General features: G+C 42.3%; 1 protein-coding gene across 3 annotated transcripts in view; it reads left to right on the forward strand.

The window, feature by feature from the left end:
• Positions 1-26,279, forward strand: part of DEPTOR (DEP domain containing MTOR interacting protein) — a 195,414-nt gene that overhangs the window by 39,862 nt on the left and 129,273 nt on the right. For all 3 annotated transcript variants that reach the window (XM_045398631.3, XM_005563995.5, XM_073999357.1), the window contains exons 2-3: positions 15,824-16,002; positions 17,211-17,334. In XM_045398631.3, the coding sequence (XP_045254566.2) occupies positions 15,824-16,002; positions 17,211-17,334 (303 nt within the window). The remainder of the gene's footprint in view (positions 1-15,823; positions 16,003-17,210; positions 17,335-26,279) is intronic.

Raw genomic sequence — 26,279 nt, forward strand, 5'->3', positions numbered from 1 at the left:
AGTGAGACTGGGATGTGACTGCTGTTACCTTGTAAATGTCTTTCTAAGCCTGATAGTTTAAAGGGGCTCATATTCCTCAGATAAAATGTTTTTATTTCTCAAGGTTCATCAGGGTGTCCATAAAAACCTGAGAAGTTTGAGTTGAGAGATTCTAGAGATAAATCCAGTCAGTTTCCTCAGGAAGCTGAGGTCTAGTTGGGTGAGAGATCTGCCCAGGCCACGTTACCTAAACCAGCAATGCACATTCTTCAGTTAGGTGTCCTGACTCCTCCTAGAGACAACACAGGCCCTGGCTTCTGTTGTTCCATCGAGGCTTGGACAGTTGTCAAGTTGACACCATGCCCTAGTGTCACCTCCCTGCATCCTTTCTCATCAGCAGGACAAGCCGTCCTGCTTTTCTTTCTAAATCCTGAGGCTTCCTAGTTTAAATTTCTTCCCCATCAAAATGGGAATGGCTTTCATACCTACCCAGCCTTCTTTTCTTTTCTTTTTTCTTTTCTTTTCTTTCCTTTCCTTTTCTTTCTTTTTTTCTTTTTTTGAGAAGTTTCGCTATGTCACCCAGGCTGGAGTGCAGTGGCACGATCTTGGCTCACTGCAATCTCTACTTCCTGGGTTCAAGCGATTCTCCTGCCTCAGCCTCCCAAGTAGCTGGGATGACAGGCGAGTGCCATCACACCTGTCTAATTTTTTTTTTTTTTTTTTTTTGTAGAGACGGGGTTTTGCTATGTTGCCCAGCTTGGTCTTGAACTCCTGACCTTGAGTGATCTGTCAGACTCGGCCTCCCAAAATGCTGGAATTACAGGCATGAGCCACCACACCCACCCTCTTATTTATTTCATAACGCAATGTTGGCTCTGTTTCATTCCAACCCCACTGGGTTTGCAAAGTGTGGTCCCTAATCAGTATCATCAGCATCACCCAAGCCTTTTTTTTTTTTCTTTTTTGAGATGAAGTCTCGCTCTGTTTCCCAGGCTGGAGTGCAGTGGCACGATCTTGGCTCACTGCAACATCTGCCTCCTGGGTTCAAGTGATTCTCCTGCCTCAGCCTCCCTAGTAGCTGGGATTCAGGTGCTTGCCACCACACCAGGCTAATTTTTGTACTTTTAGTAGAGACGGGGTTTCACCATGTTGGCCAGGCTGGTCTGGAAATCCTGACCTCAGGTGATCCACCTGCCTGGGTCTCCCAAAGTGCTAGGATGACAGGCATGAGCCTGCCAACCCCCCAAGCACTTTTGAAAACTGCAAATCCTTGGGCCCACCCCAAACCTATTGAATTACAAACCATAGGAGGTGGGGCCCAGCCTTCTGTGTTTTACAAGCCCTTCAGATGATTCTAACACAGTCTATTTTTGAGAATTACTGCTGTCACCTTTTCTGACTGTAATAGTTGCAGCAGTCTGCAGATTACCTGGTGTGTATTTTTATATTCCATGAGGGGGTGGTATATTAGGTAATATTATTACCCAGCCTGTCGCCAGGCTGGAGGGCAGTGGCGCAATCTTGGCTCGCTGCAGCCTCTGCCTCCTAGGTTCAAGCAATTCTCCTGCCTCAGTCTCCCAAATGGCTGGGACTACAGGCATGTGCCACCATGCCCAGCTAATTTTTGTATTTTTTAGTAGAGGTGGGTTTCACCATGTTGGCCAGGATGGTCTCGATCTCTTGACCTTGTGATCTGCCTGCCTCAGCCTCCCAAAGTGCTGAGCTTACAGGTGTGAGCCACCACACCTGGCCTATTTTGGTTATTATTTAAATAATATTTTTATATTTGATCTTTCTATATATTTTGTCTTTTTCTAAAATTGTCCCTGAGACTGTTTCTTCTTAGGGAAGATGTTTTCAGTTTCCAGGACTAAACGTTTCATTGCAATGCAGTGTCTTTCTCAAGAGTGAGTAGCATCTGGGTGTTTTCAGAGATGACTTGCAGGGCTGTCACAAACAGATCCCAGGCTAGCTCTCTCATCAGCGGTCCACTCTTGGTTAAAGCACTAGATTAGCAACTTCTGTTTCCATAGTGGCGCTCAGCCAATATTCTGGTAGCAGTCAGGAGGTCAAGGTGGAAGTCTCATCTGGGAAAAGAGGCAAGTTACCTAACTCCTGTAAGTCTCCATTTTTCCAGCTGGAAAACAGTGATATTGGCAAGGACTTGAAGTAGGTTGCCTGACATTTCTTTCCAGTTAAGACAATTAAGTGATTTTGGCTATCAGTTAGGTTGATACTGTAGAAGACATGAGGTTGATTCCAGCAAACCTCACAGTAAGGAGTGGCCAAGCACTCTCTCACCTGGACTTTTCTCTGCTTTGACTTACCACTCCACCAGAAGGGCCCTCTTTCTAATCCTTTAACGAAAGAGAACAGCCAAGTCTCTCCAGTACTTGCCAATCAATTAATTGTTCCTTGATTCAGGACTTCATTTGTTAAAAAAAAAAAAAAAAAAAGCTGAAATGCTACTTAGTGGCCTCTTGATGGCACTTCTGGCAAAATCTGACTCTCATTTAATCCTCTCAATAACCCTATGAGACATACTCTATCATTCCCATTTTATAGATAAGAAAGTGAAGGCACTGAGAAGTTGAATGTTTTGTCCAAAGTTACACAGTGAATAATGGGTGGATGTTGATTTGAACCCCAGCTGTCTAGCTCTACAGGTCTGCTCTAAGTGAATGGTGAATAGTGAATTAGCATGGCAGGAAGTTTATTTGCTAACGAATGCAACTGGGCCCCTTATCCCAACTGGAAGCTATGCTTTCCTTTCTTCTCTCCTACTTGCTGCCACCTGAAAAACAATGATTATTGGCCATATGCTTGACCTTGGAGACCAGAAGTGAGGGGAGGGACACAATGTATGCCCCAGTTTGAGAACTAGTATTGTAAGTGAAGAGCAAACCCTGTGTTTGTGGAAAGGAAGGAGCCAAGACACAGCTTCGTCTCATTACAGAGGGCACAGCAGGGACGGGGACCCAGATTGGAAGGAAGCAGATGCCACAGGGCAGGGAGTGTGCTACCCCTGTCTTCTACCAAGACAGCAAGGACTTGTGATGCAGTAACCAGTACTGATCTTTTGAGTCACTCTGTCCTCAGCAAGTTCCCTGAATGATTCTGGGCTTGTTTCTTCAGCTGAAAAATGGCAATTAGAGGCCTAATACTCCTGGGGCTGGTGTGTAAGCAAATAATGATCTGTTTGGAAAAAAAAAAAAAAAGTCTTGGTGCTTCTTGGAAAGGTACTTTGCAAGTGGGAAGAGCACCATTCTTCTGGTTTCAGAGGGTAGATCAGAGGTGGAGATGTTGATGTAATCTCTGTTCTTTGCTTGTTATTGGAGACCTTTTGGAAAAGAGCTCACATGGAGGAAGAATGAAGTAAAAGTCTCAAGTCAAAGGCAATAAGGAAGGCTGACTTAGGGACCCTGTATTTACCTCCTATCTCAAGGATGAGATGAGAGATTGAAAGGGCCTGGTGAACATTTACACACGCATCATTAAAAAGTATTCATTATGTGTCCCACATGCATTGACACCAACTCTTTGGAATGGTCTAACTCACCACCCCCATTTCCTGGATGCTGCCAGGAGTGTCATCTTAATCATACAACATTGGCTCATGCAAACATGAGGACAATGTGATGACTTCTTTTGTAGGCACTTCTCTGAGCCCCATCTGTATTTATATTGGTAGCAGTATCTGTGTGATATATAAATTGCATACATTCTCACTTTTATCATGGCACTTTAACATAGCTAGAATGTTTTCTTCTCCTTAGCCTGTATGAGCATAAAATAGGCAGAAAACAGATACTTCTGCCATTTACCATTTGGTAGCACAGAAAGCTCTCTAAACATAGAAATCAGAAGATCTGGGTTCAAGTCCTGACTCTTCATTAAAAATGTGACTTGAGCAAGTCACTTTAATTTTTCTGAGCTTCCTTCCTTATCTATCTATTAATAATGACATTGCCTTCCTGATTGACAGGGATATTTTATATTATTATTATTATTATTATTAATTTTTGCGATGAAGTCTCTCTCTGTCATCCAGACTGGAGTGCAGTGGCGCGATCTCAGCTCACTGCAACCTCCACCTTCTGGGTTCAAGTGATTCTCCTGCCTCAGTCTCTTGAGTAGCTGGGATTACAGGCACATGCCACCATGCTAGGCTAATTTTTTTTGCTTTTATTTTTTAGAGATGGGGTTTTACCATGTTGGCCAGGGTGGTCTGAAACCCCAGACCTCAAGTGATCCACCCACCTCGGCCTCTCAAAATGCTGGGATTACAGGCACGAGCCACAGCACCCAGCCAACAGGGATATTATAAGGCTCAACTCTGATAGTGTATTATGGCTCCATTCAGATGTAAGGTATTACTGTTACTATGTCTGCTGTCCACCAAAGAAAAAGTTAAGCTTTTAAATAATTAAAGTTAGTTTTATTTGGAAGGCTTACTGAGGACTATAGACAGGGGCCAGGAGCTCAGGAGCAGCCCTTTAGAGAGGTTCTATCCAACTGCCCCGGCACAGTATTTCAGCCCATTGCTTATATACAGGTGGTGGAGGTTTAATACATGCAAAATCACATCAGACTTGTTCAGAAATTACATTAAGCTGAATCACGTCAAGGTTTGGATATAAGAGTGCATCTGGTTGTAGATTACAGAGGCATAATTACTAACCCTTCAGATGTTATCTTGTGGGTAGGAAAAGGCAAGGACTAGAGTCCTTTATCATTTGTTTATTTTATTTTTTGTTTGTTTGTTTGAGACAGGGTTTAGATTTGTCACCCAGGCTGAGGCGTGTGCTGCCACGCCTAGCTAATTTTTAAATTTTTGTTGATAGAGATGGGGTTTCACTATATTGCCAAGACTGGTCTCGTACTCTTGGGCTTAAGCAATCTGACAGCCTTGGCCTCCAAAGTGCTGGGATTATAAGCGTGAGCCATGGTGTGGGGCCTCATTTATCTTTTAAGGAGTATGGTGACTCAGGCAAGAGACCTAGGGGGCTGTGTGCTCTATCCTGTTTTTTCTTCAAAGTATCTGTCTAGAGAGCTACATGTTGTTACAGAGTCAAGGGCTTTGTGAAATTATGTTGGCAAACAGAAATGAGCAAACATGCCCTCTTATGTGTGTTACATTGTCTCACTCTGCTAATACTCCATGTTGATTTCAAAGACAGTACATGATATATGAGATTCAGAATGAAACATGCTTCCTTCCTGGGTATGTTTATCCTCTCAATCCATTGCAGTGACAAGACACAGAGCTTGCATGGAACTTTGCTTTGTACTAACTTGACATGAGCCCTGGAAGGGCTCTGTATAGAAGCTGGGACTCTGATTTGTTCTTTATTCACAGAGCCATTGCTAGTAAAACATTTGGCATGGACCACCTTTTTTTTTTTTGAGATGGAGTTTCACTCTTGTTGCCTAAACTGGGGGGCAATGGTGCGATCTCAGTTCACTGCAACCTCCGCCTCCTGGATTCAAGTGATTCTCCTGCCTCAGCCTCCTGAGTACCTGGGATTACAGGCATGCATCACCATGCCTGGCTTTTTTTTTTTTTTTTTTTTTTTTTGAGACGGAATCTTGCTCTGTTGCCAGGCTGGAATGCAGTGGCGTGATATTGGCTCACTGCAACCTCTGCCTCCTGGGTTCAAGCGATTCTCCTACCTCAGCCTCCCGAGTAGCTGGAACTACAGGCACGCACCACTACACCCAGCTAATTTTTGTATTTTTAGTAGAGACAGGGTTTCATCATGTTGGCCAGGATGGTCTCAATCTCTTGACCTCGTGATCCACCTGCCTTGGCCTCCTAAAGTGCTGGGATTATAGACGTGGGCCACCGTGCCTGGCCTAATTTTCTATTTTTAGTAGAGTCGGGGTTTCTCCATGTTGGTCAGGCTGGTCTTGAACTCCTGACCTCAGGTGATTCGCCCGCCTCAGCCGCCCAAAATGCTGGGATTACAGGCCTGAGCCACTGTGCCCGGCCATGGACCACCTTATAGAGTGGTTACTACAGCTATTTGCAGTGTGTGTGTGTGTGTGTGTGTGTGTGTGTGTGTGTGTGTGTTGTCCAAGACCAATTGTTTCTGGCTCTACAGAATCACCTGTGCTCTATTTACATGAACCAGTTCTATTCTCTTTCCTGCCTATTTCTGTATTTGTTCTTTTGTTCTGATCAGGTTGGGAAAATTCAAGCATTTTTTTGAAGCAAAACTACATGAAATGTGTATTATTATCCCATTTCATGTAAAAAATATACATATATAGCCATATGTGTGCACATACATAGAAGATTTCTGTAAGAATACATAAGCAGCTATTGCATTAGGTTCCTTTGGAAAGTGGAGGTCAAGCAAAGCCTCAAACATATGTATGGCACAGTAGGTAGAAACGTATAGTGACCTCCTATGTCCCCATCTCCTAGCTTCAGCAATGATCAGTTCATGGCCAGTTAACCCAGCTTTAATAATTGTCTGTTCATCTGAACCAAGGAAAGAGACTTTTGATTTTCATTTTTATACATATTTGAATTCTTTTCGACTGTGAGCATATATTATTTTGATAATTAAAAATCTGAATTAGAAAATAAGTTCAAGTATTAAAAGGATATGCAGTGTGTTAGATTTCATTTTTCCTGTTTTTGTTTTTTTCTTTTAGACTCAGAGTCTTTCAAGGGTGAGTGATAAAGAGTGACTTTCCCCGGGTTCTCAGATCCCCAAGGACATATATAAGCTGTTGCAGAACATCTGGAAAGGAGGATAGCTGTAGTTTAAAGCACATCTATGTCAATACTGTTGCCCAAATCACAGGCTCACGCTGTCAGCCCCACTATTTGGCTTGCTGTGTTTGTTAAACTGTTTACTTTGGCTGAGATTTATGACGCTGTTTTAAAATGAGAATATGTGGTTTCAATCTCCCCTTTGTTCCCTGAGTCCCACAATCTGCTGCAGTTCTCTGCAAGCTATTTTTGAAAAACAATTTCTACTTTTCTTATCAGATGGACAGTGATTTTGCAGGTATTATGAACACCCTGCACCCAGTAATGTTTGTTCTCTTAGGGCTGGAAGAGGAAATGGTCTGATGCAATTTCAGCAGCTGGTTAGCTGGACAGGAATAGAACATTACAGAATCACCTTGAATCTAAAGCCTGTGAACCAGCTGTCTGAGATGAATAATAGGAAGGTGTTTTTTTTTTCTTTTTTCTTAATTTATATTTCATAGCCAGTGGGATTGAAAATGCAGCTAAAATACAGATGGTCACTCTTCCTAATGGTTTAATGTGGATTGATGGGGACTCTGCTGCTCAGAAAACTATTCTAGCTATGCTTCCCACCATGCTGAATACATAATATGCACGAATTAACTTTCACATCAATGAGATTGCTATCTCCTACTATTTGCTATGCACTAGAATTGCAACAACAAATAAGCAACTCTCCTTTAGTATCCCTGATGTCATCTAGTTGTAATACAGTGCGATGAATGCGTTACTGTTAGCGCTAAAATATTGTGGGAGAATAGAGGAGAGAGAAGGCTGTTTTCTGGCTTTGAAAGGCTGGGAAAATGTTCACAGAGGAGGTGCCCTTGAAAAGCTGACCCTTGAAGAGAAGTGAAATTGTTTTGAATTATTGAAGGCAGGCAGAAGGAGCATTCTAAGCAGAGGCATGGCGGGTGATTAGCATGGAGGGTTCAGAGGCTGAAGAAGAGTTCAGAATATTCAGAGTACAAAGCAGGAATGCATGTGACTGGGAGGTGAGAGAGACAAGGAAGCTGAAGAGGAGGCCTAGGATCAGGGTGGCAGGCCTCCTTAGCTCATGGGTAGGTGAGGTTCTTTTGGATTCAGGGAGTCAAGGCCCACTCAGCCCCCTGACGGGATTGGTAGTGTCTTGGTTATTATAGGAGTGCACATGGCTTGGAAGAGGAACTGGAAAACTCTAAGGAACTGAGGAACTCCTGCAACTTGTTCCTCTTGGATCCCTCATTTGCTGCTTTAGGGGCTTCCTGTTGCTTTCTTGCCTTCTCTTTGGTGCCTCCACTCCTCTCTCCTTCCTGATGGTCCAGTTTCCTTGATGACTTTTAGCACTGAGTTTATTTATTTGTTTATTTATTTTTTACCTTTGCTCCAATAATTCTTTTTTTGTTTTGTTTTGTTTTGTTTTTTTGAGGCACCCAGGCTGGAGTGCAGTGGTGCAATCTCAGCTCACTGCAACCTCTGCCTCCCGGGTTCAAGGGATCCTTCCACCTCAGCCAGCATAGTAGCTGGGACTAAAGGCATGTGCCACCACACCCAGCTAATTTTTATATTTTTAGTAGAGATGGGGTTTTGCCGTATTGCTCAGGCTGGTCTCCAACTCCTGACCTTGGGCGATCCGCCCACCTCGGCCTCCCAAAGTGCTGGGATTACAGGCGTGAGCCACCACGCCCAGCTGAAAATAACATCATTTCTATTAGTGTCTTTATACATTCATTGGTTCACCAAATATTAAGTATTTGCTGTGCCAGGCAAAACACTTATATGTGTGCAGTGTGAAAATTTTTATCTCTTTATTGGGACAGTTTTTCTGGAATATACAATTTTCAAAGCTCATTTTTAGAATTCTGTGTTTCTGACTACAAAAGAAAAAAAGATAATAGCACACTTCTTACAGATTTTAACCCCTGGTGACATGTCTAAAAATACTGAGTTCTAGGCTATATCCTGGATCCAAAATTATTTCCCACCCCCCACCCGGCACATCATGCTCAGTTTTCTTAAACGTGGAAATGTACCAGGCCCCACTGGGACGGTAGGAATAGTGTGTAGTACTTTTCCCCTTCCACCCTTGCTGGGAATTCGTGGAAATCAGGAATGTTTAAGAATTAGCCCTAAGCTGAAGGGTCATGGAAGGATAACTGAAAGGTTCTATTCTGTAGTTTTTTTTTTTTTTTTTTTGAAAAAGGGTCTTGCTCTGTCACCCAGGCTGGAGTGCAGTGGCATGCTATTGGCTCACTGCAACCTCCGCGTCCTGGGTTCAAGCAATTCTCCTGCCTCAGCCTCCCGAGTAGCTGGGACTACAGGCACACACCACCACGCCCGGCTAATTATTCTGTAGTATTTAAAGATAAATAGGCTGGGTGCAGTGACTCAGGCCTGTAATTCCCAGCACTTTGGGAGGCCGAGGTGGGCGGATCACCTGAGGTCAGGAGTTGAGACCAGCCTAGCCAACATGATGAAACCCCGTCTCTTCTAAAAATACAAAAAATTAGCTGGGCATGGTGGCAGGCGCCTGTAATCCCCACTACTCGGGAGGCTGAAGCAGGAGAATAGCTTGAATCCAGGAGGTGGAGGTTGCAGTGAGCCAAGATCGCACCATTGCACTCCAGCCTGGGCAACAAGAGTGAAACTCTGTCTCAAATAAAAAAGATAAATACTACCTAATAATTCTTTTAGATTGGAAAGTTTACAGCAGCTAAATCTCTTGGCTCATAATATATTCCTCCTCCTACTATATATACCAAATTACACAGTAGCTTGTTCTTCCACATTTTAATTTCTAAGTAAATTGGCCTTCATTATTCTTGGATTCCTGACAGACATCGCATCTAAGAATTAATATTTTGCATTCTGCCACTCTGAGCATGTTAAACAAATTACTCAGCGTCGTTGTCACTGAATTAATTAGAAGGATTCATGTGATGACTTTAGCACACCCTATGTAAACTTGTTTTTTTTTTAAAGCTGCTGCTTAGTTTTTATTATTAATAATTACAACTCTACAGAGGTATCATTTGTGGTGTTAGAATTGACGGCCTCAGGGAGTTGTTGTGAGGATTAATGCCCATAAAGCAGTTCAAACTGTCCCTAGCACATAGATGCGTAAAATTATCTTCATTTTACCAGTAAAAACTCTGATGCTCAGAGGTTATAGAGTTACTGGCAGCACCAGGGTGAGAACCAAGTCTTTGTATTCCTGATCCCGTTTTTCTCATTATCCTCAGAACTGACATTTTGGGGTGAAATCTGTGATAGTCGGAAATGAACAAATCTGTGTGGAGTGGAAATGTAGCAGGCCCCGGTGGGACAGCAGGGATAGTGTGCAGTGCTTCTCCCCAGGAAGTACTTCAGACCCAGGAAGAGTTGGTGGGTCTACACTTCCCGAAACACCATCCCGGAACATGGCCTGGTTGTCAAAAGGAAGAACTGAACCTCATTGGCTTGCTGGGAAATACTCCTGCCACCTCTTTTGTTCTAAAGATCACTTGGGACTTCCCTGGAGCTGTGTGCTAGAGGCTATTTTAGTTGGTTTTGTTTAGACTTATTATGTATGTTGAGGTAATATTATAAATTAATTTAGTGGCTTAAAAAATCTCCATGTCTATTAACTTCTGTCTGCTGTATATGTATGTATGTGTTTATTTATTTATTTTTGAGATGAGGTTTCTCGGTGGTGCCCAGGCTGGAGTGTGGTGGCATGATCTTGGCTCACTGCAACTTCCGCCTCCCAGGCTCAAGTGATGCTCACACTTCAGCCTCCCAAGTAGCTGGGATTACAGGTGTGTGCCACAACACCCAGCTAATTTTTGTATTTTTGTAGAGACGGGGTTTTGCCATGTCACCAAGGCTCGTTTGAACTCCTGAGGTCAAGTGATCCTCCCGCCTCAGCCTCCCAAAGTCCTGGGATTATACCTGTGAGCCACCATGCCCAGCCTATCTGCCTTAATTGCTTTTTCTTCTTTGTTTTATCAAAGTATTTTTTCAAGAAGAATTTCCTTTTTCAGCTATGTGATTTATTTGTCCTGACAGTTTATAATTTGCTTGATAAACTGTGTGACATTCATTTATTTTCCAAGATCTATATCTCCCTCTTCATAATTATTTTATCTTTGAGTCCTTATTTTCCTGACTTTATGTTCTTTTGAAATTGTTTTTAAATTTTTTATAGTTCAGAACACTTTAAGGAAATTGTTTCTTGAATTGTGTTTTCTTTCAGACAGAGTTCTTCTTATCTGCTGAATGCTCTTTTTCCCTTTCCTCTGTTTTTCCTTTCTTTTCTTTTTTCTTTCTTTCTTTTTTTTTTTTTTTTGGTATTATTTATTTTTGCTTCACATTATCACCTAGCGGTTTGCTTTTTCCCATGATGTTTATGCTTAATGCAGACAGTTCTGTCCATGCTTTCAATCTGTCCATACTCTATCTGTGCTTGGAAATAAAGACAGGTGACATCTCCTTAGCACCTTCCTAAGTCATCTCAGAATGTCATTTTCCCCTCTGAGCTAAATTTGATAGCTAATTATTTGTTCCACTGTTTTACAGCTTAAGGGCTCCTGGTGATGGAAAGGAGAGAGTCTTGCTTCTGAGGTTTTGTTCAACTTCCTGTCCTAGGGTTCGTTTCATATAGTCAGAGATGGATCCCACTGCTATGGAGGGATATTTTGGCCACTGCAATGGTCCCCAAATTTATTATTGAGCTTGGGAGGCTTCACTGTTAAAGAAAAGATCTAGTTCTTCATTTCCTTCATTGCACCTATCTTTCCCCATCAGCCATTTCAACTGTCTCCTAATCAGAAAACAGAAAACTCAGTTATTTATGGTTTTTTTTTCTTCAAACTTTGGGGTTATTAATGAAAATTCTGAGGATTTCATTGACTTAGCAACAAGGCTTCTGGGTAATGAGAGTGTACTCGCCTTACCTTGCCACTCCAAAATCTCCTGTTTGTTTTTTTGACTGCTACTTTATTTATGTTTTCATCTTTTCCCTTTATTCAAAAATTACAAAGTCTTTTTTTGGTCATTTCAATGAGTAGAGAGTATTTTAAGGCTAATCCACCCTATCTGTAATATAGGCCTAAATCACTTTATTATATCATGATTCCTTTTGTTTGTTAGTTTGTTATTTTTATTTTATTATTCTTTTCTTTCCAACCTTTGTTTTCACTTCAGGAAATTCACATGCAGGTTTGTTACATGAATAAACTGCATGTCGCAGGGGTTTGGCGAACAGGTTATTTCGCCATCCATGTAATGAGCATAGTAGGCAACAGGTAGTTTTTGGATCCTCACCTTCCACCCACCCTGCACACTAAAGTAAGCCCCTGTATTAGTCCATTCTCATGCTGCTAATAAAGGCATACCTGAGACTAGGTCATTTATAAAAGAAAGAGGTTTAATGGACTGTCAGTTCCACATGGCTGGGGAAGTCTCATAATCATGGCAGAAGGCAAAGGAAGATCAAAAGGACTTCTTACATGGTGGTGGACAAGACAACTTGTGCAGCGAAACTCCCATTTATAAAAACACCAAGGCTAGGTGTGGTGGCGCACACCTGTAATCACAACACTTTGGGAGGCCGAGGTGGGTGGGTCACTTGAGGTCACGGGTTCGAGACCAGCCTGGCCAACATGGCAAAACCCCGTCTCTACTAAAAATACAAAAAAATTAGCTGGGAGTGGTGGCGCGCAGCTGTAATCCCCACTACTCGGGGATTGAGACAGGAGAATTACTTGAACACAGAAGGTGGAGACTGCAGTGAGCCGAGATTGCACCACTGCACTTCAGCCTGGGCAACAGAGTGAGACTCCGTCTCAAAAACAAACAAACAAAAATAATATAAACAACAACAAAAAAACCCATCAGATCTCGAGATTTATTCATTACCACGTGAACAGTATGGGGAAAACTGCCCCGTGATTCAATTTTCTCCACCTGGCCCTGCCCTTGACATGTGGGGATTATTACAATTCAAGGTGAAATTTGGGTGGGGACACAGTTAAGCCATATCAGTCCCAGGGTCTCTTGTTGCCTGTTTACTTTTTGGTTTTTTGACACAGAGTTTTGCTCTTGTCACCCAGGCTGGAGTGCAGCGGCACGATCTTGGCTCACTGCAACCTCTGCCTCCTGGTTTCAAGAGATTCTCCTGCCTCAGCCTCCTGAGTAGCTGGGATTATAGGCATGCACCACCATGCCTGGCTAATTTTTGTATTTTTAGTAGGGATGGGGTTTCACCATGTTGGCCAGGCTGGTCTCGAGCTCCTGACCTCAAGTGATCCGCCTGCATCGGCCTCCCAAAGTGCTGAGATTACAGTCATGAGCCGCAACGGCCAGCCTGTTGTTCCCTTCTTGATGTTCATGTGTTCACAATGTTTAGCTCCCTTTTAGAAGAGAGAACATGTGGTACTGGTTTTCTGTTCCAGCATTAATTTGCTTAGGATGCCACTTAAAAACATTTATGGAGTTAGGGTTTCTTTTTCCTTGTCTGGCTACTTCTTTTTGCTTTTTTTTTTTTTTTTTTTAATTATTTTCCTTAATATGAAGAAAAGGAGATTCTGTGCTTCGGTTTCACTCCACCAGCTTTACCAATTTATAATCTTTACAGTTCCCATTTCCTACCTGGTCCTTGGCAAATGAAAGCTAGTCTAACTCCAAGCACATGGGTTGAAGTATCTTCTGAAATACTTAAACGTGATGATTCAGGTGCTCTAAAAAAATTACATAACTAGCTTTCCCTAGAAGAGGAAGCCCTAAGGACTCAAAGTGTCTTCTGGCATCAATGTAGGTTCCTTTCTTTTTTAGCATAAAATATTAATCCTAATGTACTAACCTGCAAGTTGAATAAAATATATCCCCCATAAGGTTGTCAGAAAATGCAGAGTGCCCACTAAAATTTGAATTATAGATACAGTATAATGAATTATTTTTTTGTTTTTTTGTGTGTGACGGAGTCTTTCTCTGTCGCCCAAGCTGGAGTGCAGTGGCGCGATCTCGGCTCACTGCAAGCTCTGGTTCCCGGGTTCACACCATTGTCCTGCCTCAGCATCCCAAGTAGCTGGGACTACAGGCGTCCGCCACCACACCCGGCTAATTTTTTGTATGTTTTAGTAGAGACAGGGTTTCAGCATGTTAGCCAGGATGGTCTCGATCTCCTGACCTCGTGATCCATTCGCCTTGGCCTCCCAAAGTGCTGGGATTACAAGCGTGAGCCACCGCACCAGACCTATGAATTGTTTTTTTAAAGTATAAGTTGGTCCCATGCAATATTTGGGTCATGCTTTTACTACACAATGGTTTGCTATTTATCTGAAATTCAAATTTGACTGGGTTTCCTGTCTGGTTTTTCCTTCCCAAACCTGGCAGCCCTACTCTATCACCACCATCTTATGAGAATGTTTTCTGGGTCTATTGGATACCTCTCCTTCAGTATTTTCCTGATATCACTGATATCCTCATCTCTGTTACTAGTGGATTCATTGCTATGTCCTTTCCTTAGCCAATCCTATAGTATGACTTAACTCTTAAGTTTTAGATAATAAATATTGGCAGATGGTAGAACATTGTACAGTAAGTAACATTTATTACTAATTATTTAGCATTCAGCCAAAGAGCAGTAATAAAGGATATAAGATAGTCTTTGAGTGACCAAAATAGATGTCATAAATTCCAAGCCCAAAATGCTCATTTTCTTTCTTCATAGATGCTCGTATCAGGCTTTTGCTCAAAATATTTTAACTCCTAAATACTGACTACGTAGCAGACCACGGCAGAACAGAAATAGCAGATCAGGGGAACTGCTTGAGTTTAGGAACAAGGACAACAGGTGCATATCACAGCAGGACAAGGGAAGGAGACAGGAGAATGAGAAACAGACCCTAGGAAGTTGTGGAACCACTGGGTGCAGAGTACATAGCTCTGGCCATTTATGTGATCTCTGAAGGCACCACTGTGGCAACAGTCCGTGTCATGGAGCCATAAGCTGGCATTCAGCTGGAGGGTGTATTGGGACAATATTGGTATTAGTAACAGATACCTGAATCAATTCACTAAAGCACAGGGAATGTATCGATTCATGTAATTTAAACCCAGGTTAGGTGACTTCATGAACTGTTGAATTCAGGTGCTCAAACAGGGTTGTTTGTAATCTCTCTCTCTCTTTTATCTCTATCTCCTTATCTATCTGGTCCACTTTGCTCTGTGTTGTTTTTCTTTCTAGGCAGGTTCTTCCTTTATGATGGCAAGATTGGCTAGTAGTAGTTCAAGATGCATATGTATATATGTATATGTATGTATATATATGTGTATGTATATATTTTAAGAAGGAGTTTCACTCTTGTTGCCTAGGCTGAAGTGCAATGGTGCGATCTCAGCTCACTGCAACCTCCACTTCCCGGGTTCAAGCGATTCTCCTGCCTCAGCCTCTTGAGTAGCTGGGATTACAGGCACCCGCTACCATGCCTGGCTAATTTTTGTATTTTTAGTAGAGACAGGTTTTCACCATGTTGGCCAGGGTGGTCTCAAACTCCTGACCTCAAGTGATCCTCCTGCTTCGACATCCCAAAGTGCTGGGATTACAGATGTGAGCCACCACACCCTGATGTATGTTTTTAGTGCCTAGAATTACCTAACAGGCAGGTAGTAGACATCCATTAATATTTGTTATATGAATGAATGACTACAAGTAGGATGGGCCCTGAACAATTTGTGATAAAGAGGATGCACTTTGTTTCAGCATATTGCTAGGGTTTTTGTTTGCTGGTTGAAACAGTAACCCCACTGGAGAGACAAAAGCAGGGAGTGAGACAGAGTAGGAGATGGAGAGCTTTTCTCACTCTCAGGAGTGGCAGGAGAGTTCTGGGTTGGCTGTGATTGTTTTACCCTCATATTTACCTCCGTCATCTAGATCAGAGGCTGGAGTCACTTTCGGGAGCCTTTGAGCTCTGACAGTATGGAAATCACCAAGTGAGCTAAAGATACTCAATAACACTCTCGTGCCTTTGGAACTTCTGTTATGTTATTACTCTCTGGGATTGGTTTAATAATTTGTGCTGTCATCAAAATTTCCAAAGTAATTGCTAATTTTTCTTTCAGGCTCAGGCTGCATGAAGAAAAGGTTATTAAAGATAGACGTCATCATCTCAAGACCTACCCAAACTGTTTCGTCGCAAAAGAACTGATTGACTGGCTGATTGAACACAAAGAGGCTTCCGACAGAGAGACGGCAATTAAACTCATGCAGAAATTAGCAGACCGGGGCATTATTCACCATGGTAAGTGAGGTGGTGAGTCAAGGTGACTTGAGAGAAAATGAAGGACTAAATCTTTTCATGAACATACCCACTTAAGAAAGAAAACATTTTGCTTTATTTTATCTCTACTGTATCTCTCCCTGATTTCATTTTCTTCCTCTAAGAGGCATTTTGGTTATTTCTTTTTTTCTTGTATTTTCAGTAGAGACTGGGTTTTACCCTGTTGGTCAGGCTGGTCTCGAACTCCTGACTTCAGGTGATCTGCCCACCTCAGCCTCCCAAAGTGCTGAAATTACAGGTGTGAGTCACTGTGCCCAACTAGCATTTCGGTTATTTCTATGTACTGCTTTATACCTCTTTCTCTATTCATCTTTAAGGAATGCATCATGTTGTCTTAAAAGTTTTCTCTCATTATAGAAGTGCATATTTATCCTTTTGCAACTTGATCAACACACTGTGAGCTTCATCCACGTTGACAGTATATGTCTTATTTGTTATTTTTGCTGTTGTATAATACATATGTATAATTATGCCACTATATATTTTTCAGTGGGCATTTATGTGGTTTCCAAGTTTTTGCTGTTACTCTCAATGGGTTCAATAAAGATTCACCAACATGTCTTCTTGAAATCTCTCATCCTGGCCTCGACCTTCGCACATGTCGTCGTTCTCTTGGAATGCCCTTTCCCCTCACGTTTTGCCCAATTTCTCTTTGTTCTTCAGGTCTCCACTTACGTGCAAACTCTTCAGGGAAGCTTTCTTTTTCCAAAGCTGGGTCACTGTGTTCCTGGGGCACTGGGCACTCTTCCTTTAGGCTCCCATTGCACTCTGTCCTTACCTCTGTAGCCTTATCATACCATATTTCAATTATAGTTGACATTTTTCCTTACCTCACTAGATTTCACATTCTTTGAGGCTGATGCATGCCCCAATATTCTTTAGAAGAGTTTGTGGATTGCTTCATGAATTGAATTATGTGAACTTCCTAAAGATGATGATGATGATTATGGTGATGGTGATGGTGATAATAATAGCTAAAAATACTGAGGACTTACTCTGTACCAAGTGCTATGTAACTATTTTACATGTATCAGCTCATATGGTAGATACTTGCATGCATGAAGAATTTGGTGGTGAAATAATTCTTAATTAGCATCATACTTCACTTGAGTAATTAAATAAGAGTGATTTTTTTTCTTATTTGCTTCTCTGTGCATATTGTGTTTCAGTGTGTGATGAGCATAAAGAATTCAAGGATGTCAAACTCTTCTACCGCTTTAGAAAGGATGACGGCACCTTCCCATTGGATAACGAAGTGAAGGCCTTTATGAGGGGACAGAGGCTGTATGAAAAGTATGTTCCACATGAAATCCCCACTGTAATCTTGACTGGTAGAGAGAAGCAGAACTGTGCCAGTCTCATTATGTTGATTTCAGCATGGCTCTTCCATGTGGGCCGGTTACATAACTGTTCTTTTTCATATGAGAAAACTATCACCCATTTGCTTTCTCTTTGCCAGAAAATAAGTCAATTTCATAAGATTCTTATTAAAGCATTTATTTAAATCTTATTTTCTATATTTAAGTCAATTCTACAAAGCTCCAGAATTTTTGTTTACCATCAAATGATGTGGATGCCCCTTTTCCTTTCTTATTTTTATTTATTTTTTGGCACTGAGTCTCACTCTGTTGCCCAGGCAGAAGTGTGGTGGCATGATCTCGGCTCACTGCAACCTCTGCCTTCTGGATTCGAGTGATTCTCGTGCCTCAGCTCCTGAGTAGCTGGGAATACAGACGTGAGCCACCACATCTGGCTAATTTATGTATTTGTAGTAGAGACAGGGTTTCCCCATGTTGGCCAGGCTTTTCTCAAATTCCTGACCTCAGGTGATCTACCCACTTCAGCCTCCCAAAGTGCTAGCATTGCAGGTGTGAGCCACCGTGCCTGGCCCCCTTTTTTCTTTTAAATACTGTTGTTGTGTAAATTGGAGTTTCAGGCTTATAAGTGACTGGAGAAGCAGCATCAAGAGCAGGGGAATTGGTCAGACCAGGAGACCAGTAGTGGGAGAACTTCAGATAGCAGGATGTCTATGAGGAATAAGCTTTCAGCTCTTTCAAGAGATAAGTACAGTGTAGCACAGGAGTATTTGGTTGATGGGTCTCGAATCTTCTGAGTGGGCATCTCTGGGTTTATCTGCTACTTCTGTGGCCTCTTTACCATCCTGCCTTCCTCATTTAGTTTTCCAGGGCAACCATTAGAAAAAGGGGTGCAGAAGCAATGGTACCTCCTTTGTAACCCTGGCTGCCTTACAAGACTTGAGGGAATTGAAAAACACATATTTATCTGCCAGGCGCCGTGGTTTATGCCTGTAATCCTAGCACTTTGGGAGGCCGAGGTGGGTGGATCACTTGAGGTCAGGGGTTTAAGACCAGCCTGGCCAACATGGTGAAAGCCTGTCTCCACTAAAAATACAAAAACTAGCCCGCCATGGTGGTGAGTACCTGTAATCCCAGCTACTCGGTAGGCTGAGGTAGGAGAATCGCTTGAACCTAGGAGGCAGAGGCTGCAGTGAGCCGGGATCACATCACTGCATTCCAACCTGGGTGACAGAGTGAGACACCATCTCAAAACTAAAACAAAAACAAAACATATTTGTCACATAAAATAGCCTGTCTGTAATGGGTGGGGGTAAGGGTCTGGGTGGGTGTCTGAGTGATCAGATTAATTGGCATGACGCTTAAAAGCCAGACAGAGTTTGAAGTGTAGCCCTGTCACCTTACCTTTATAAAGCTCAGTGTCCTCTTTAGTGACATGACAGCAGCAATCGAACTCACCTCCTAGTGCTGTTGTGGGAATTAAAAGGCTTAAGTATTTAGCTCAGGATCTCTGGTGTATAGTAAGACCTCACAGAGGATAGCCATTCCAGATATGAGTACAGTACTGATGGCCACCCTCGACCGTGTCCTTCCTGTGTTATGCACTCTGTCCCAGTTCTTGTCTCCGTTTCTTGAGGTGGTATGGTCACCACTTGATGTCCTAATTTGTACTCAGTCTACTATCACTTGCTTTCTATATTGAAATGGAGAAACTCTCTCATCTTTCTGACTCACATGAATTTGAATGGAAGGGATCCATCAGTACCTCCACTTGTTTACTTGAGTGTGTGCATTTGTTTTGTTGCTTTCTTTTAATTTCTTAGTTCCTTTTGTAGAATTCTAGCAGGTGTTGGGTATTTCAGTTACGATGATGTTCCTTTCAAACAATGATTCTATGTTGGCCAAAACATGCATGTCATCTCCATGGATGAAGGCCAGTGGATTCTGTAACACTTTTCCTTTTTTTAAATTAAAAAAGATTAACAATATTATTATTATTATTATTATTTATAAAGACAGGATCTTGCTCTGTCTCCCAGGCTGGAGTGCAGTGGCATTATCATAGCTCACTGTAACCTTCAATTTCTGGGCTTAAGTGATCCTCCTGCCTCAGCCTCCCAAGTAGCTACGAGTACCGACTTATGCTACCACGTCCAGCTTTTTTTTTTTTTTTTTTTAACTTTTTGTAGAGACAGGATCTCATTATGTTGTTCAGGCTCATATCAAACTCCTGTCCTCAAGTGATTCTCTTACCTTGGCCTCTCAAAGCATTGGGACTAAGCCATGAGCCACTGTACCTATAACACTTTTCTCTAGCTACAGCTTATCTCTTGGGATCTGCATAACCACACTGTGGGGCAGGGATCAGCTATAATTGAAAATGTCTGGCAGAGAACTGTTATTGCTTAATGGGATAGTTATGATGGCAAGATAATAATAAGAAAAGTTAAAGTTGCTCACACCTTCTGGAAAGCAGACTTACTCCAGCCTCATATTCCGTTGCATCTCCTTCCACCCTGTGGACCAGTCACACAGCACTGTGTATCTCTGAGCATGTTCTTTCCTTTCAGGAGATGCATTAATGCATTAATTATTCAACAAATCTATATTGAGCCCTTTCCACTTGCTAGGCACAGCTAAAGATGCTAGAAATGCCTGTAGCAAAGCCCCTGCCTTCATGAGCTTGCACTTCAGTTAAAGAGGCAGACATTAAAGGCACAGACACATGAAGATGTGATATAGTATAACACGGGTGTCATCGGTGCTAGAAAGAAAAATAGATTTACTGAGGATGGTGGGGTACTTTAAATAGGGGGATCGGGGAAAATGTTTTTGAAGAGATGACATATGAATAAAGGAAGACTTGCAGATATCTGGTGGAAGAACATCCCAGGCAAAGGGAATGGTAAGGATAAAGGCTTTGAGAAGGGAACGTGCTGGACATATTTAAGGGCAGTAATGAGACCAGAGTGTCCAGAGGGCAGAAGAAAAGAGGAGAGTAGTAGGAGATGAGGCAAGGCCAGTTCATAATAGGGCCCTTAAAACCATGGTAAGAATTGATGATTTTAAGTGTAATGGGAGGCCGTTGGAGAGGAGGGAGTGAGGAAGTGGCAATCTGATATACTTTTTGCATGTGCTGTTCTCTCTGCCTAGAGGACTCATGCCACTCTCACCCCTTTCCCTAAATCACTGACTGCTGTGGCTTCACGTTAATTGTGAAGGTAGCTTGAGTAATGTGTGGTGGCTCATGCCTGTAATCCCAGCTCCTTGGGAGGCCGAGGTGGGCAGATCACCAGAGGTCAGGAGTTTGAGACCAGCCTGGCCGACGTGGGAAACCCCATCAATATGAAAAATATAAACATTAGCTGGGTGTGGTGGTGGGCACCTGTAATCCCAGCTACTCGGGAGGCTGATGCAGGAGAATTGCTTGAACCTGGGAGGCGGAGGTTGCAGTGAGCCGAGATCACACCACTGAACTCCAGCCTGGGTGACAGAACAAGACTCCATATCAAAAACAAAACGAAACAAAAAACCCACAAAAAACAAAACAATGTTTATTGTTTGTAAGTTAAGCTTCTTAAAGCACTTCCTTTAGATTATTTTATCTAAGCTTCTTTTTAAAATAGATGGAGCATTACTTTACTGGCCCATTTTCAGAGAGAGCATCTGGGATCCAATGCATTTAAGTAATTTATATGTGATGTTGACACAGTTTGCGAGGGACAGGGGTGAGACAAGAACCTGGGGTGGCAGGTGTTGGGGCCGCTGCTGTCTCAGCAGCTCTGAGGGGGCGGGCGTATTGTCAGTATTTCTTTTTGGCTCTTTTCTTGCTTGTTTGTTCTGTGTTATAAATAGGACTTTGTGAAACTTTGTGGTTTCTGACTGAGGTTTTGCTGAACCATGTTGATTTTGGGGAACCCTGGCTTTCTGGGTTTTTTTTGTTTGTTTTTTTTTATTTATAAGAGTCTCACTCTGTCGCCCAGGCTGAAGTACAGTGGCATGATCTCGGCTTACTGCAACCTCTGCCTCCTGAGTTCAAGCGATTCTCGTGCCTCTGCCTCCCAAGTAGCTGGGACTAGAGGTGTATGCCACCACACCTAGCTATTTTTTTGTATTTTTAGTAGAGATGGGGTTTCAACCTGTTGGCTAGGCTGATCTCAAACTCATGGTCTCAAGTGATCTGTCTGCCTCGGCCTCCCAAAGTGCTGGGATTACAGGCGTGGGCCAGTGTGCCCAGCCTGGGTACCCTGGCTTTCTAACCCATAGCAGTGTCTCAGACTGCTCATTGGTGGGATAAACCCAAGTCTCAAAACTACAATTTCAGTAACTCTGCTGGCTCTTAGTATGTATGTCACTCTAGTTACTTTACTTGAGACATGCTGGAACAAATACTAATGAAGAAGCCAGAAGCTGGCCCTTTGAAGTTGTCCCAGTGTGAGTGAGGAAAGCTTTAGAGGAACTGGAGGCATGGATCATACTGCATAGTGAGTGACAATGGCTGTAGGCTCTGGAGTCACACAGCCTGGGTCTTCCATCGCAGCTTCACAACTTGCTTGCTTTGTGACCTTCAGCAGGCTGCCTAAATCTCTCTGATCTGCAGTCTACCATGGAGATAAGGCTGGGACCCACTGCTGGAAAAAGCTGTAGCGGGGACTGATTGAGATCCATCTGTACAGTGCTGAGCACACTGCTTGACGTGGACTGAGAGCCTAGGGAATGTTAGCTGTTGTTATTAGAGTAGTAAATAGTAATATCAATACGTGACACCTATTCTTCTTGTTTTCTCATATTATTTTAGGATGCAGCCTTGCATAGCAGATAAGAGCCCAGGAGCCCAGCTACCTGGGTGTGAATCTTGGCTCCATGCCTTGGGGCAAATGGCTTTATTTCTATGTCTCCATTTGCCTATCTAGTAAATGGAGATACTGACTGTGCTGACCTCATAGACGTGTTGTGGGGGTAAAATGGACTAATGGATATGCACACAGGACAGGGTCCACATCAGATATGAGTATATGCTATTGCTCACCTCCTGCTGCCAACTTTGGGGAAGCATGAGAAAGAGGGTGTGTGCTTATGGATTGATGCCCTGATGTTATCATTTTGACGAATTCATCTGAGTGCATTCAGGGCACAATACACTTTCATCAACAAGCTCTAAGCTCTGTTGAGTCTTCATTATGGCCAGTCAATGGACTGAGGGTGCAAATAATAAGGCATAGCATTCTGTCTCTTTGGGAGGGGCTTACAGCTTTCCACTTAATTTTGCATGGGCACAAGTACCCAAGACCCTCAACACATGAACATAAGTCACGTTTTCCCAAACAGTACAATTTTTACTTCTCAAAGGAGACCTTTATAAGCAGGATAGTACCCATAACTTAAAAGAACAATGTTGAATCTGTATATGCCACCTTAAGATGGTAAAAAGTGTTTTGAGTGCATGTTCCCTATTATAAAACTTGATTGGTAAAATAGATTTCTTTACGTAAAAAGCTGGCCAGTCATGGTGGCTCACACATGTAAACCCAGTACTTTGGGAGGCCGAGGCGGGCAGATCACTTCAGGTCAGGAGTTCAAGACCAGCCTGGCCAACAGGATGAAATCCTGTCTCTACTAAAAATACAAAAATTAGCCAGGTGTGGTGGCATGCACCTGTAACCCCAGCTACTCAGGAGGCTGAGACAGAAAAATTGCTTGAACCCAGGAGGCGGAGGTTGCAGTGAGCCGAGGTTGTGCCACTGCACTCTAGCCTGGGCAGCAGAGCAAGACTCCATCTCAAAAAAAAAAAAAAAAAAAAAAAAGAAAAGAAGAGAAAAAGAAAAAAGTTGAATTCAGGATTATCAAGTCCTCTGTATAGTAACAAATAAAATCAGCTATAAAAGAGAATGTGCGTTTGAGGTACAATTTGGTCTTTCCTTACTAAACCTAGTAGTTGAAATGTATATTTTAAACTAACTTTGATTTCATCTTCAGATTTAGAAAAGACTTCTTAATTTTAATTTAACCTCAGTCTTGATATGGAACTAAATCCCCTCTTAATCTGGCTCATAGACACATTAGTCTAGTTTTTTGTTTGTTTGTTTGTTTGTTTTTTGTTTTTTCATCCAAAGGGCCATGATTTTCTCAGCAGCAAGAGTTTCTATCTCCAGCTACTATTAGTCTCTTTATCCTGCTTAGGAGTTTAGACCTGATTGAAGAATTGGCTTAACATGCCCGTATGCCATTAGATGTCTATTGAATTACCACTGCTTCCTTCAGTTTCTCTTCCACAGGACCAAAGAGAAATAAAAGGGAGAAAGTATATCCAAAGAGGCAAAGCCCTTCTGCATGTTTTATCTTATCAGAAGTTTCTCTACCCTGTGCATTAGGATCTTTCTCCTGTTCTCTCCCAGTGCCTGGGACAATAAATATTTGTTGAATGAACAAAGGGCTCTACATGTTGTGATTGCTATGAGCTGCTGAGCCTGTACCATGAGCTACACAGAGCTTGCTTTTAATGACAAGCAACAATAGCCAGAGATTCACCTTGTCTGGCCTCTTTAGAGCCCACAAACCATCATATACATTAATTTGTTTGATCCTCTGTACAACTCTGTGAATTATACCCAGCAGGCATAATTATTTGCATTATAAAAATGGGGGACATGAGCTATAGAGAGAAGTTTAATGACTGAGATAGACCCTAGGTATGGAACTGGAGTGAAAAAAAAAAAAGTCTTCAAGCTTTTTCTCCATCTTGTTCTATTTCCAGTATAGAGGTGTTTTTCAGGTGACCAGCCCAGGCAACATAGTGAGACTGTTTCTATTAATTTTAAAATAAGGCCAGGCATGGTGGCCCACACCTGTTATCCCAGCACTTTGGGAGGCCAAGGCGGGCAGATCACTTTACGTCAGGAGTTTGAGACCAGCCTGGTCAACATGGTGAAACCCCATCTCTACTAAAACTACAAAAATTAGCTGGGCATGGTGGCAGGTGCCTGTAGTCCCAGCTACTTGGGAGGCTGAGGTGGGAGAATCCCTTGAACCCGGGAGGCGGAGGTTGCAGTGAACTGAGATCATACCACTGCACTCCAGCCTGGGTGACAGAGTGAGACTCTGTCTGAAAAATAATAATAAATAAGTAAATAAAATAAAGTAATTTTTTAAAAAGAAATGTTTCTCAAACTGAGATCCTGAGTTTTACAAATTACAAACAGTAATAAAAACATTTTCTAGCCAGGCTCACGCCTATAATCCCAGTACTTTGGGAGGCTGAGGCGGCCGGATCAGGAGGTCAGGAATTCAAGATCAGCCTGACCAATATGGTGAAACCCAGTCTCTACTAAAAATACCAAAATTAGCCAGGTGTGGTGTCATGTGCTTGTAGTCCCAGCTACTCAGGAGGCTGAGGCAGGAGAATCGCTTGAACCCGGGAGGTGGAGATTGCAGTGATCCATGATTGTGCCACTGCACTCCAGTCTGGGCGACAGAGCGAGACTGTCTCAAAAAATATACATATTTTCTAATATATGCATATATATGCACTTTCACACTTTACTTGTGCTGCCCAATTAATTAGTGGTTTCGTAGAATTTTAGAATGAATGTTCCCAGCCTTCTTGGTTTATTTGAAGAATGTCCTAAGATTGCAATGTGAGTGGGTTAAAAGTTGTTACCTTTTGTAACTTTTTATTTGTGTGACCAGAGATGTTTACACTATGTAACTAATGTCAAGAACTGTTAGGAGTCTAGGATTTGTACCCTACTTGCAAGCTTACAAGTTTGCTGCCAGCGTTTTGTGGATACTGGCAGAAAACAGAAGACCCTGGACAAAGACAGCTCATTACTCTCAGTAATAGCAACAGCCAGAGTATCATCAATTTTAATGAATCAGTTCCGAAGCCATAGTTCTCACAGAACAGCACATGCGGTGGGCTGTGTGACAGCAGAGGAACCCTAAGCTTGAGGAACCTGAATATTTTATAATGGTCTTCAAGAAAACTTGCCCTCTGTCTGAGATAAGGAAGATGTTATCTTCATTATGCTGGCAGAAAACAAATCTGCCCTTTTGCTCCAAAAAGAAATACTACCTTTATCTTTTAGGTCTGTTCACTGCACAAACATTCTTGAAAAGCTAATCTGGAACAAAAGCTGTCAGTGCTTCTGCTTGCAAGATGTAAAGAAACCCAACAGATCCATAAAGAATCGTCTCCCAACAACTACAACAAAATGTACAAGTAAATTGGATTCTGTAGCTGATCATTGGAGTAGCCATAATTATCCTCACCAATCCTCTTACTTCTGAATTTTTTGTGTTTATCAAGACTACCTTATAGGTTTCCCTGTTTAACTTTTATAAGTAAATGTCATAAACATGAAATTTGGAAATGGAATATCTGAAACATTTCAGAAAAGAAGTTAGTTTTAAAAGTTTTAAACCTATGCTAATTTTAAAGGGCCATCATCTCTTCCCATAGGGTATTTAATAACTTTAGAACAAAATTTAAGTGGTTTTATTGTTCATGTGCAGCTTAGAGCCATGGGAAATTTTTCACCTAGAAATACATGTTTGTTGGATGCTCCTGAAATCTTCTTTCTTTTTTAAATTTTTTTTTTTTTTAAATTGAGACAGAATCTTGCTCTGTCGCCCAGGCTGGAGTGCAGTGGCAAAATTTTGGCTCTTTGCAACCTCTGTCTCCTGGGTTCAAGTGATTGTCTTGCCTCAGCCACTCCAGCAGCTGGATTACAGGCATGCATTGCCACACCTGGCTAATGTTTTATTTTTAGTAGAGAGTGTTTTGCCGGGTTGGCCAGGTCGGTCTCGAAGTCCTGGCCTCAAGTGATCTGCCTGCCTCGGCCTCCCAAAATGTTGGGATTACAGGTGTGAGCCACCACACCCAGCCTGCTTGCCTGCCTGCCTGCCTTCTTCCTTCCTTCCTCC

Source organism: Macaca fascicularis, chromosome 8 (assembly GCF_037993035.2).
Source record: "Macaca fascicularis isolate 582-1 chromosome 8, T2T-MFA8v1.1".
NCBI classification, from domain to species: Eukaryota; Metazoa; Chordata; class Mammalia; order Primates; family Cercopithecidae; genus Macaca; species Macaca fascicularis.